This window comes from Aythya ferina, assembly GCF_964211825.1.
Source record: "Aythya ferina genome assembly, chromosome: 7".
NCBI lineage: Eukaryota > Metazoa > Chordata > Aves > Anseriformes > Anatidae > Aythya > Aythya ferina.
This window is the reverse complement of record NC_140302.1, coordinates 27,122,991-27,135,984: the sequence shown is the minus strand read 5'-3', so window position 1 is coordinate 27,135,984 and position 12,994 is coordinate 27,122,991. Positions and strand designations below refer to the sequence as shown.

Below are 12,994 nucleotides of genomic sequence, written 5' to 3'. Positions count from 1 at the left end.
GTTTGTATCAACAATTAAAGGCACTCCATGTTTTGGAAGAGATTGTTGAAATCTGACCAGGATATGTTGCTTTTAGTGCTGGATATTTTTTCTTTTAAATTCAGTAATCCTTCTGAAAATCCATCCAAATTTGATAAAGTTATAAACAAATGGAAAACTGGAGTTCATCCACGCTGAAATAGTACCGCAGACACGCAAAAACTAGAAGGAATGTCAGGAGGTCACTTCCTATTTCTTTCCTTCTCCTCAAGGGAAAAGCCCTTCCCCTCTTTTCCCAGTACAAAATATCCACAACCCCAACAAGATAAACTCATGCAGAATACATTATGAAGCAGTTTTCACAGTACCAGATTTAATATACTTAACACTGTGGACAAAGCCTGTTCTTTCCAGAAGGCAGACAAACCACTACTCCTAACAAACGCCTGTTTTAGGACTACTTCAGCCTTGACATTTCTAGATGAAATGAATTCAGCTCTTTCAAACTTTCCTTACGGGTTATATTTTCTAACCCTCTCATTATTTTCTGGCAGCATCCTCGAGCTTTTGTCTGAACACGCAGCACACAGGGCTGCGCACACCACCAGCTAGGTGTATGGCTAATGCTCTTGCTGGTTCATTCCAGAGAGACATTTGGTGTCTGTACAATGCAGCTGACTCCTATTATAACTCCAGGCTATTCCCTTTATGTAATTGCTCCTTTCAGTTTGCCTGCCTTGGTAGAGTATTTAGTCTCAATTAAAAAGGAAAACAGTTCTGTAAGGCAAACACAATTCCTTCACTGAATTTTAATTCATTCCTCCAAAACACCCAACTTTACTGGGAAAGATCCAGTTTCATAACACACTCTTGTATACTCAGAACTGCTGATGAACAGGGTGCTGCTGCCAGATCCCCAAAACATCTGCAGGACTCTACCTGATATGGCCTCTCAGTTGAGCAGCAGGGCATCCACAACTACATTTAATTTTCAAGCACAGCCACCTGTGCTCTTTTTCTCCAAGTAATTTTGTCAGGATCACGTGTACCTGAGACTTACCAGATCTCCACAAAAAAAGCCTTTAAGTATCCGCGTGGACTGACTACTCAGTGATCTGCTGCACAGGTCTCTCAGAGCAGACCAGATGCACGCGGCATGCCCACAGAACAGCTCACCAGCTCCCTGCTAGCCTGAAGATACACGGGCAAAGTCAGATTTTTCTCCCTCAGCACTGGGAAAGCCACTTGGTGTTCCTCGCTCTTGCCCTCTGTCTATCCACAGGTAACTCCCTTCCACCCAACTCAGCTCCATGGATGGCCATCAGTATCAGAGACTCCATGTTCAAGCAACAAGGTGGGTGCCACACTTACTAACAAAACAGCGAGCACAATCCCTGGCCTTAACATGGCTGCAAAGCCCACAGTGCCAGAGGCCAGGCTCTCAGTGATGTTTCTCTACCTGCCTTGCACACAGCCTGTCATTCTACCACAGCTGTTTTGTCCCTTTGCCTCACATAGCACATAGTGGCAGGTCCTCACTAGAAAAGAAATTCAGTATTTTTTTTCCCTCATCACAGCTCAGCATGTGGCCCTGTGCCTTTTCAGCATGCTGTTCAGACCCTGTTGCGATAACAATTATTACTTATCTGACAAGATTTTCTCTGGGGCAGATAAGTACTGTAAATCCAAATGCTTCTGAAGCACTGACTTCCTAATCCCCCAAACATGCCTTTAAGGTGAAGCAGGGCGCTATCACCATTTTCACAGAACAGCAAAGAGGCAGAGGTCAGACGGTTCCACTAATTTGGGACATTCATTTTGAGATGCCCAGGGACTGATCTGCAGAGCACTCAGCAGCAAGTAGCTTTTTACATACTCCAAGCCCAATTTCTTCTGAAAATCCAAGTGCAGCTCTGAGTGTTTAATGCACACTGCTGTATCTCAGGGGAACAAGTTGGAAATACAAACTCCAAAACTGCAAGGCCAGGAAGCAGGAGAGTCAGCATCGCTTGTGACAATCTGGAGGAGATGCTGAGGCAGGTTGGTACCAGGCCCTGAGCACTTCTGTCACTGCAACCAGATGAAATTCAGACACGAATGATCTATGCAACTCTGTATAAGAAATAGGGATGTATCACATAGCTAGAAGAAAGGATTTTGGTGATCAAATAGCTCACAACTGCATAGAGAAAGGAGCTGAGGACCAATCTTTGTGCTTTACCAACCTTCTTGAAAGCACAAGAAGCGTAAAATAGCAGAGGTGCTTCCTATCCCCTTGCACATCATATTCCTGATGTTACAGAAAGCTTTAAAACAACAACAACAAAAATACCTCACAAAATAAACCAGCAAGAGATTTTGTGGCAGTTCACCTCATGTTCTGCCTAAGCTTCACAACACTACTGCTGCCCTGCCATAACAGACTTCCCAGAACCAGCTGTTTTCTCCTAATGGTTCATAATGTGGCTACAGCTTTATGGCATTTTCTCCTTCTGTTACTGTGATCTATTAAGATAGCAGAGACAACGACTGGCCCATATATTTCACCCACAAGTAATACTAACCCTCATTTTCAGGCTCTGCCATTCCAAGACATGCAATTACTCCTCAAATGTTCCTGAAAGAGGCCCCTGCACAAAAGCTCAGCCACTTCACACTCAGGAAGGCTGAAATACTCTTCTACTCTTGTTTATAATCTGTATATAAGGAAATTGCACATTTGTAGTCTCATGGGGGCCATGTAGAAGACAGAATTCATGAAATTTATGTCAGTATTTGCTTGGGAGGAGATGGGGAAAAACAGTTATCTGTGTTATATTAAATCACTCTCAATTCAACAAGGGCTATAGAAAGGATCTGCAAAAACATTCACAGTAAATTCCTATTAGTCATACCCAGACTTTTTTTCCCCCCAACTTGTATGAGAAATATTACTGCTATTGCAGAAAAAAAAAAAAAGATAATGTATTTTGGACAGCTTTTGATGGAACAATTTTATTTTATATTGTATTTTTATTCTTTTGCTTTCTGATCATGCTATTTTCATTCTTTTGCTCTCAGTTTTGTACTCCGGTACAAACAGGAGTATATTTTACACGCTAACACTACTACAAATAAGGATTTATAGTTTAATAAAGTTGCTCATAACACAAACTTTCCTTAAAGGTAATTTCAGAAATACCAGACAACAGGTAAAACCCAGGCAAGTAGCAAACACGGTGGTTTGGGATGAACAAAGCAGGTGTGGGTATGTTGAAATACAAATAAAATTTGGTATGCCATTTATCTACGTGCCAGTGCACAGTGACATTATCTAGTAGACAGCAGCCTTCAGTGTCACGCTCGTGACTCACACACATTCCTCCACGCATATTTAGGCATGTTTCCCTACCTTCCAGTCACGCCTACAGACCCGTAGTACTCCCCTCTGCTGTGTTTAGGCTTCTTCCCACTTCCACGTGCTCCGCTGCATGCCCGTAGGTGATCACCCACCGTGCTGACACAGCCTTCCTCTGCTCCTGACAGGCTTACAGGAGGGGCATCACCATCTTCTGGAGAACAATTTACCTCAGCTATTCCCCATTAAATGAATGACATTTACTGGTGCGTTCATTTGCTGTAAATCAGGGCTCTGATTTTGGGATCCAACCCATTCAGCAGCAATAATCTGCTTCTGAAAATCCATCTGCAGCCCCAGTGGTTTGGTTTGCTGTAGTTCACAGCGCTGTAACGCTGGCACTGCGCTGCCCACAAGGGACATGCTACAGGGGGTGTCTTCCAAAGGGAGACAAAAGCTCTGCTCCAGCACAAAGCAGCAATTTTTCAAGTGGAAAGGTCGCTAGTAATTTCAGATGTAGTACTTGACAAGAAAATGCTGACCCAGGAAAAAATGTAGTGCCAGATGAATGACAAATTTATGTTGTTCAGCTGTATGCTCAGCAGCACTCAGTAAGGAGAAAGGTTCAGCTCTGGGATTCAGATCTTTTCTGTGCTGGAGCAGTACTCTGAGCATCCCAATGACAGTTTGCACAGCAAACAGCCCCCGGTATCAAAGCTGGGTCCAGGACAGCCGCTGGAAAGGAGGCAAAACCACTCTTCAGACAAGGTGCAGGGCCAGCAGCAGGGTGATTAGAGCTGTTAATCACCTGGCACTGGACAACCTCCCCATCTGACCAGGGCAAGCCACCAGCTGCAAGCCCAACTTCCACGAGTACCAGCTGAGGTTGTTCTTGAAGCCACGGTACCTGGATGACCAGAGGACACCCCAGCTCAGAGCACGGTCCCATCTTTTAAATGCACATCACAAACTCAAGCAGCTTAGATGCAAAAGTCTTTTAGCCTACACCTGCAAGGGCTCTCTGAAACTCAGCAGCGAAGTTGCAGGCTTTGGTTCTGACTCATTCACCTCCATTTAGCTCACGTATGAGCTGACAGTGTAAACTGGGGCTTTTAAGAATCAAAGCAACTGGTTGACAGCTGGTATTTTTCAGTCAACAGAAGCAGACAACTAGAAAAACTAGCTTGCTAGAATAACCTATAGCCCTGCTGTTCTCTGCTAGATATTTTTTTACTAGAAAAATTCTGTTAATCTCTTCATCTTGGCAGACAGCTCTCTGAGGATGTCATGAAGCATGCAGGCTCATAAGTATTTAGGCTTATACTATAAGTAGTATCTTTCTATGTCATTTCTTGTTTGTTTACCATTGATTTAAGGATGTATATGATGAGACTTATCCACTCAACAGAAGTAGAAACAAAATGAAGAGAAAAAGAATTCCCCTGTGGACAGAGAAATGGCTCACGTGCAGGTTACCTGCAGACACCCCACACCACAGCAAACTACAAAGAGGAAAAAGCACATGTTCCTATCAGGGCTAATAAGAGCAAGGTCCCAACTGTTCGGTACCTCAGCCTACATGAAAAGATCTAGAAAAGATTTGTGAGATTCCTACACTGAGTAACAGCACTATTAGCCTAAAAGCTGCAGAAAGATTCAAGACATCCCTTTAGCCTCTTTTGCCCATTTCTGACCAAAGCATTTATATATATTTTAACAGGGTATAATTCGACTTACCTATCTATAAACGCACCCACAGTCTCCAAGCCAAATCACTACGATTAACAAAAAGTTTTTAAAACTTAACTGGTATTTTTTGTTCCGGAGAGCACGGACACCCTACCTGCCTCTGGTGCTCGATCGCAGCACCCGGGGAGGAAGAGCTTCACCGAGAGCAGCTGGCGAAAGCAGCTCTGCACCAGGCTGCCTCCAGCCCGCCGCGCAGATACAAACAACCCGTGCCCGAGTGGGGAAGGGTGGAGCCAGCCGCAAAAAACCGCCACTGAGTAAAGGCTTGCAAGGAGGAGATAAGAGCAACAAGTGTTTGTGAACTCTAGGAGGGAAAAAAAAAAAGTAGTAAGAGAGGCTTTGGTGTTAATGCAGAAAGAAACAGGCTTATTAATAAGTGTGAGGAATTGGATACAGCTGCGATGATCTCTTCACTTGCAAGGAAGTGTGTGGGTATCTGGACTGGCCTGAGCGACCCCAAGGACAAGAAGAGACCTGCAGCTGGCTTGGTGTGGGCTGGTTTTTCCTGCTCCATGCCAGCCGGGGCCATGCTCCAGAAGAAACACCTGCAGGAGGGGTACAAAGGTAACCCGGGACCAGGGCACAGCACAGGGTGCATCCTGCAGCCAGCAGCCACTGCTCTCTAGGAGTTCCCAGGTGCTGTTACGAACTCGTGCTAAAGCACAGGATTATTTAACAACTTGTCTCCAGGAAGAAAATGTCCAAAAAGAAAAAAAAAGACTTAAAAGTGAGCACAGCTAAGAGCTGCACAAGTCCTTTTAATTGTCACTCATTACCTGTGCTGCACTGGCAACCCCTCTTCCTGCTCGCTCACCAGACTGACGTGATGCCTTACAGCAGGATCTGCACCCCCTCCTCCCCCTACCAAGACAACAAAAACCCAAACCCAAGCAGCTCAACAACAGGAAGATTAGAAATAAAAATACATGTTTATTGATTCAATCCGGAAAACATTGGCACTTCTATCTAACGAAAGACCTGAGTTCAAACTAAATGGAAAGCAGCAACATGGGAGGAAGAGAGGAATCAAAGGTAACTTTCATTTCTAACATAACAGAAAATAGCACCGATTAAAAAAAAAAAAAAAAAAGTTTCAATGAGAGGAGAGTAGGGGAAACGTCCACACCTCCCCAGCAGAAAGCCACGAAGATGTCAGAGACGCCCAAAGCCAGATGAGGGAGCTGCAGAACGAGAAGCTGGTGCAGCCAGGGGCCCCAAGGCATAGGTGAGGTGGGCAGCCCTCCTGAAGGACCCACAGGGCTTCTGAACTTATGGGGAACGAGCCCTGTAAGCTGAAACGCACGAGCAACTGAATGGACTTTGGTATTTAAAAAAAATAAACTGCCTCAAAAGGGAGCGGTGTTGTGAAAACACTGGATGTTCATCCGATACAGAGCAAAGCAAGCCAGACAAATGGAAAACCTGGAGGGAAAAGTAAATACACAAAACTATCCTTCATCTCTGAACTGATGGTTTGGAAAAAAAAAAAACACACAAAAACACAACATAACCAGAAAAAAATGGAGTGTGGGTTTATTTGCTTGTTTACAAGAAGAAAAGTCTGCCCATGTCCTGCATGCTACGGCAGCCACCACGCGGGACTGGGTCGGGCAGGACCGGCCGGGGCAGGCACATGTAGGGGCAGGAAGGACAGACAAGGGACAGAACGACATTTAACCTAACCGTAAGGAAACCGATTCTGTGTTACAGACGGGCACAACCAAATTACTGCTGTTATGCAACAGCGGCACTGAAGCAGCATCGCCCTGCGGGGCCACAGGGGCCTGATAAGCGCTCCCAGCCAGCACAGAAATAAAGCGAAGCGTGATGAGATCCTGCGAGCAAGCTGCTTCTCAGCCTCAAACCAAACATGTTTCATGGGCAAAGACGGCCAGGGCACGCTCAGTGCACCTCGATGAGCCACAAGAAACGTTCCTGGGTAAGCTCAAAACATAAACCTGGCATTTAAATGCCAATAGCCAGGCATTTGTGTGTTTCAACCATTCAGCTCGTTGCCTCGTACATAAATTTAACTACTTTTTCCTTGCATAGTGAAATTATGAAATACATTCAATTCTATTTTGTGTATATGCCACGTAAATTTACGCACCCTCTCCCATTTCCACCCTGACCCTACTCAGCAGGCAGGCAGCTGCTGCGCCCCACAGGCCCCCACAACACAATAATGAAGTGACCACTCCGTCTCCATACAGGATAGCTGGGCAATCATAGCTTTTCATGCCTTTTCTTTTTTTAATAATAATAATAAAAAGTGTTTTTTAAGCTTTCAGTTGCCATGGCAAGGGCACCAGCAAAATGCCAGAAAGAAAGGAAGGCCAGGAGCACTTGCATACCACAGCTTAAATTAGGGTTTTGATGATATAGCAGATGGATGTTTACTCATTGAAAGAGGTAGTTATTCTGTATAAGCAGAATATGATTGTTTAGCATGTAAAATAACAAAACGGGGCTTAGTTTTGGAGTTAACCGTGAAAATTGAAAAAAAAAAAAAAAAAAAAAAAAGCTTTTCCTATTTATTATAGGTAAAGTATCTCAGACACAACGTAAAGCAATGAAATTAGTCTACTGCAAAAATTTTTCCTTTCCTTTAAAAGTAAGCCCAGTACCCAGACCTTCTGAACTTGCAGACATTACTGAACCAAACCTAAATGCTCCTCTCTTAAAACCATGGCCAGTGGTACTTCCAGATGCTATCAGGCTGGACATGGCTAACCTGGCTGAACGTACTTTCTTTCCACCAGACAGACACAGAACAACACATGTGGGTGCCATCAGATTGTGCAGGCCTTCAGACGCACATGGGTTACACGCAGCATCAGGCAAATGCCTGAGAAATCACTGATAATGTCAGGAGATTCTTCGTGGGCAGCGTTGCAAAACTCCTATGATTTGTTTAAGAGTTATTACAAACAGGCTCCGAGACATTAACAAACATCAGAGGTAATGAGAATAGCTTTTCGGTAGCCTTTAAATTATTTAATTTAGGAAAGGGAAATTGCACATCAGAGAGGAGCAGTCAGACTGCACATCAATATGTGCATCAAATGGCACATCAGAGAGATGCAGCAGTTTGATGTCTGAGGGTGTCTGGTCAGGGCTGTAGCCATTACAATAACACACACTGCTCAAAATATACAGTGGTTCCTGAAATATATTCTCTAATTTATTTTCTTGCTGAGGGATGTAGATTTTCCTACTGGGAACAAAGAAAAAGGCTTGTTAATTCAATATATGAGTACCAAAGCTTCCTCCTGTGTGGCAGTGCTTAACCCTTTAGGTTTATACCGTAATTCTTTGTTTGGAGAAAGTATGTCTTCACTCAAACTCACCTCGAGTCCATACATGCCCATATATTTTTAGAAAAGAAAGGCATTATCCTTGCTATGTACACTCCAGTTATTGATACGTGCCAGGAGATGAGTCAATGACTATTTCTCCGATCTGAGTGCATACATCACCATGTAAGACCGGGTGAAGATTTACCAGTGAGCAGACTCTTCATGAAACTGTGTCTGATAACCTCTCTTCCTCCTCTTCCAAAACACCTTCAAACCAATTCCTACTCGTCAACTGGAGTAAACCAGAGGAGCAATGAAGCTTTATGCAATTTTCTAATGCTCTGTAATTCCGTAGCTGTACAACAAAAGCATGTTCAATGCAATCCTGGACCTGCGTTAGGCAGACAAGTAAGAAGACACATGCTTTCTGGTAGTTTTGTGAAAAATACTGTATTTATGAGGAAACAAGATGATAATTTTCAGTCCTGACTCTCAAGAACATTGTGTCACATTGCAGCCAGACTCTGGAAGAAATAATGCAGTTTCTATCTCCAAATCAGTTATGAAATTCACTTGATGGATGTTCAGTCACAGATGTTGTATTACAAATGCTTTTATTTCCTCACAAGAGAAACCCTAGCAGCATTCCTTCAAGCTTTCTATTTCGAGAAGAGACAACAGCAGGAGACATGGTGAGAAGGAAGCTGGTAGCTCAGGCACCTTCTCTCCGTGCCTGCTCACACACTCGGCTCCATGTCCCCGTCTTCTCCCTGCCAGATGCCAACAGCTGCCCAGCCAGCAGGCCCCTGGCTTATTTGGACAACTGTTCCCTTGCAAAACAAAAACTTGCAACTTATTGGCAGCTCCAAGCAGTCACTTCCCAAAAGCGCTGTGCTCAGCTTCTCCTGCAGCAGGACACCAACAACTGCCTGGTGGCTCTTCGTCCTCCAGGTGTCTGCTAAAACAGTTACCTAGACTCAGAGGTAGCACCTCCTCATCCCTTCCTAAAACCTGCATGATGACACTTCACCTCTTTAAAAAAAAACAGAGAATGCAGCAAAGAGACATTTATTACACTTGGCAGATGCAGCAAATGGTCCCCCCGAATGCTAAGCAAATAGTTACGCCCAGCAGACTCAAAGCTTCTGTTGGAAGAACCCAGGAATGCCACAAACACAAGCCCAAACAAGACCTCTGTAACTTATTTTTACCCTGCCCTTTCTAAACAGGCCGAGGATCTATCTAGTCTTTGCTGTGAGTCCTGGCTACTTTTAATGGGAGTATTTTAACAGGAAGGAGCAGGCCGGTCACATTTTACAATTGAGTGTTTAACATAATTTTATCGTGATTAAAGCATTATGCAATACCTCCTTGGAGTATTTTCTTTATAATAAAGAGGCTGGCTGCAGAACTAAACTTGCACAAATGGACTCAAAAGCAATAAATTCCTTAGTCAACAGGTTCACATTATACCCAGAGCAACGCACAGATCCAAGAGGCACTCCACGACAACACTTTAGCAAACAATCCTGTTATTCATGGATGACTATAATAGGGTGATTACTAACAGCTGTTTGCAATCTCATTACATATGGAAAAGCTTCAGGAAAATGACACAAGAAACACCCCAACTTACAGGGGAACTGAGCAGGGAAGGATCCATGAAGCAGCTTAACCCCACTGCGCCCTGCTGTCTGCATCACTCACCTTACGCCCCCACCCTCGTACAGCCCTTACTCCCCGTGGCTTCAAAACACCAGTATTACTTTCTAATGCATTCATCAGCTTAAATCCACACCATGCATAAATTACAATATGAATTAAAACTAATCTGAGGGTGGTTCAATAGATTTAAGTGTTACGTGCAGTCTACACAAGTACTGAACTTAGACAACCACTAGAGATGTGCTAATACAGCCACGTATGGGTACAATCGTCCCCAAGTACACGAGAAGAATGCACAGTCTAGCATTTAAACAACTGTAGCCTGCATTAAAAACGTTAATTAAAGCATTCCTGATGCAAATGATAGGTTCACACTCCAAACCAGGAAGCAGAACTCCTAGCAATGCAGTAATTTGTTCCTATTTCACTGGTGACTCCTTTACTCTCTTCCCCGAGCCTAAGTTTTTAATTAAGTACCCTGCAGCCAACCAGATCTTTTTGTAATGCTGTAATGAAGCATAAAACCATAAAAGCATCAGGAGGAAAAAAAAAAAAACAAAAACCAACTCACAATAAAGACTGTTTGTTCACAGACAAAAAGCAATGCAAACAAAACGTTGGATAATCTACTTCATGGCTCTTCTTATAAGACAGTCCAGAGTTATTCTAGCTAACTGTGACGTGATTTTATTTTATTTTATTTTTTAAGTCTCAGCAAATTAATGAGAAATCTGAGAAAAGAACCTTTTTTAGTTCTCAGCCCCCTCCCAAATCCTACTCACAGGGCTCTGCAGTATCTGAGTGACCCTCTTCCTCTGCTCCATCATGTTGAAGTCCTGCCTCAGGTCTGGAGACATGTTTCTCTCCCGGATATACTCCGGGTCGTTTTCATTGATGCGGTCAAAGTACCTCTCCTTGTGAGGCATCGTGGCAGGGGGAGGAGTAGTGATCACCACCTGACTGGCATCCGTACTCATGCTTCAGCTCTGCGGATGATGGCCTTTACCTGGAAAAAAGTGAGAAAGAGGGAAGAGTGATTAGCAATTAAATGGAAAACTTTGAATGCAACTTCCAAGTTTGCACGCAAATAACTGTACCCTTCAACTCTGCAGAATGATGTCTGAAATGAGAGTGGAACAAGTGAATAATTACCATAATTAGGAAGTTAAGGAAAAACTGTAGAAAATTGTTTAAAAACCATTAATGAGACCTCTGGTACTTTGTAACCATCTCTATTCAAGTTCAAATAAAAACCACAGCAGAACAATATTACAAATAATGAAATCCAAAATACACACTATATATTTTATGACAACATTTCCTGTCTCATTTTACATCACATTCATCACCCCCCAACATGTTTTTTTATTGTATTTCTCCTTCCTGACACATTGAACTTCAACAGAACACATCCAGAAGACGGGGCCTCTGCTTAACATCGGCTCAGAGCTCACCTCCCAGCTCCAACGAAGGCATCCCTTAATTACAGCATTTCCAAAGCATCCCATAGCTTCACTTTAGAGAAATGCTGTTGGCCCATTCGCAGCCTGCCAGCAGATCTCTGCCAGTGCCTGTGCTTGGAGTTCATGCTCAAAGAGAGCAAACCAGCAGAAAAGGGTGGCACTGGACTGCGGCTTCAGCTGCTGCAGACATCAGGGCTTTAGCTCGTCTCCTCTGCATGCAATTGTAAGCAAGGATTCTCACCAAAGCTCATTACATTAGGAATGAAAAAACAACTTTCATGTCTTGCACTTAAAACATCATTAAAAAAAACTGATAAGCATTTGTAAACACAAACAGAAGCGGATCAAAAGCAGAAAATCCGACGCCTGCATTTTCATACACAGAGTCGGGCTCAGAAACACGCTGAGGACACCATTCCTCAAACAGGCACCAAGAGGAAGGTTTTCTCAGGTTTGAAGAACAAAGAGAAGCAAGATTTGTAGGAAGAGATACTATGAAAATACATTTTAGCATGCAAATACCTACATTCAGTCACGTACTTAACATAAGAATATTTGCATGCAAACATCTTTAGTATATAAAAAATGCACAGAACAGCCAAATGTGAAGGGACGTCACTTGGGAAGCAGCAGTAAGCAATGTGCTTCAACATGATACTTTCAGAGGCTGAAAACATCCCTCTTTTGGGTCACTGTGACTACTTTTTGTAGCTCTATGGGCATCAAACCGATGTGCGGATCTGAGCTGTGCAGCTAAAACCTTCCACCTTTTCCAGATGAGATGCTTGGGGAGAGTCCCCCTAAAGCCCCAGCCCTCCTCCTGCCTGTGAGGAGCCCCAGAAACAGGCTGGCAGGAGGACGTGGGTTTCTCTTCAGCCAGTTTCCCACTGTGGCACCCAGCCGGCTCTGCTGGCACGCTGCACAGGGCAGTGCGAGCATGAAAGGCTTGGGGCAGTGCCCTAAAATGTGAAACCCCGGCCAGACAGCACCTACAGAGCAGGGAAAGCACTCGCAGATAAGGCACAGCAAAACCACATCCCCCATTTTCTTATATATTACAGGCTATCACTAAATTACAACGCTATCCAGCTTCACACCCAGCTTTCAGGAGGGTGCCAGGCCTGCTGGATGAACACAGCGTGTCCTGGGACGTATAATCCACGTCCTGGACACAAACTCCACGAACTTGGATGGTTTCTTTATGGAGGCAGTGTTGCACTGGCTGCTCTGCCATGGCTGAGCTCACTCAGTGCTTGCTGGCTGAAGTCTGCCATGCATGGCCGGCTGGGGGATGCTGGGGAGAAGGCGAGGAGACACTGCTTGCTTCAAGGGAAGTGGGGATTTGGGGAGGGGGAAAAAATTCAGTGCATGAATTTCCCACTACAGACTGTAATTAGTTAATGCCTTTTCGTTTAAGTCTTTGCTTAGGGCAATGTGCTACGAGCAGGGGTACAAAAGGAGAGAAGGTTTTGCTAAAGAATGAGCCATTGTCTTTTCCAGCT

General features: G+C 44.0%; 1 protein-coding gene across 8 annotated transcripts in view; it reads right to left on the bottom strand.

Moving 5' to 3' along the window:
• The window catches only part of ADD3 (adducin 3), a 95,726-nt gene that overhangs the window by 12,629 nt on the left and 70,103 nt on the right, over positions 1–12,994 (bottom strand). For 4 of the 8 annotated variants that reach the window (XM_084525708.1, XM_084525705.1, XM_084525706.1 and 1 more), the window contains one exon: positions 10,812–11,035. In XM_084525708.1, the coding sequence (XP_084381834.1) occupies positions 10,812–11,006 (195 nt within the window). In that variant the 5' untranslated portion in view covers positions 11,007–11,035. Of the gene's footprint in view, positions 1–3,370; positions 4,052–4,680; positions 4,702–5,053; positions 6,783–10,811; positions 11,036–12,994 lie in introns of those variants that run through there. The other 4 variants (XM_084525712.1, XM_084525710.1, XM_084525711.1 and 1 more) reach the window with 4 other exon arrangements.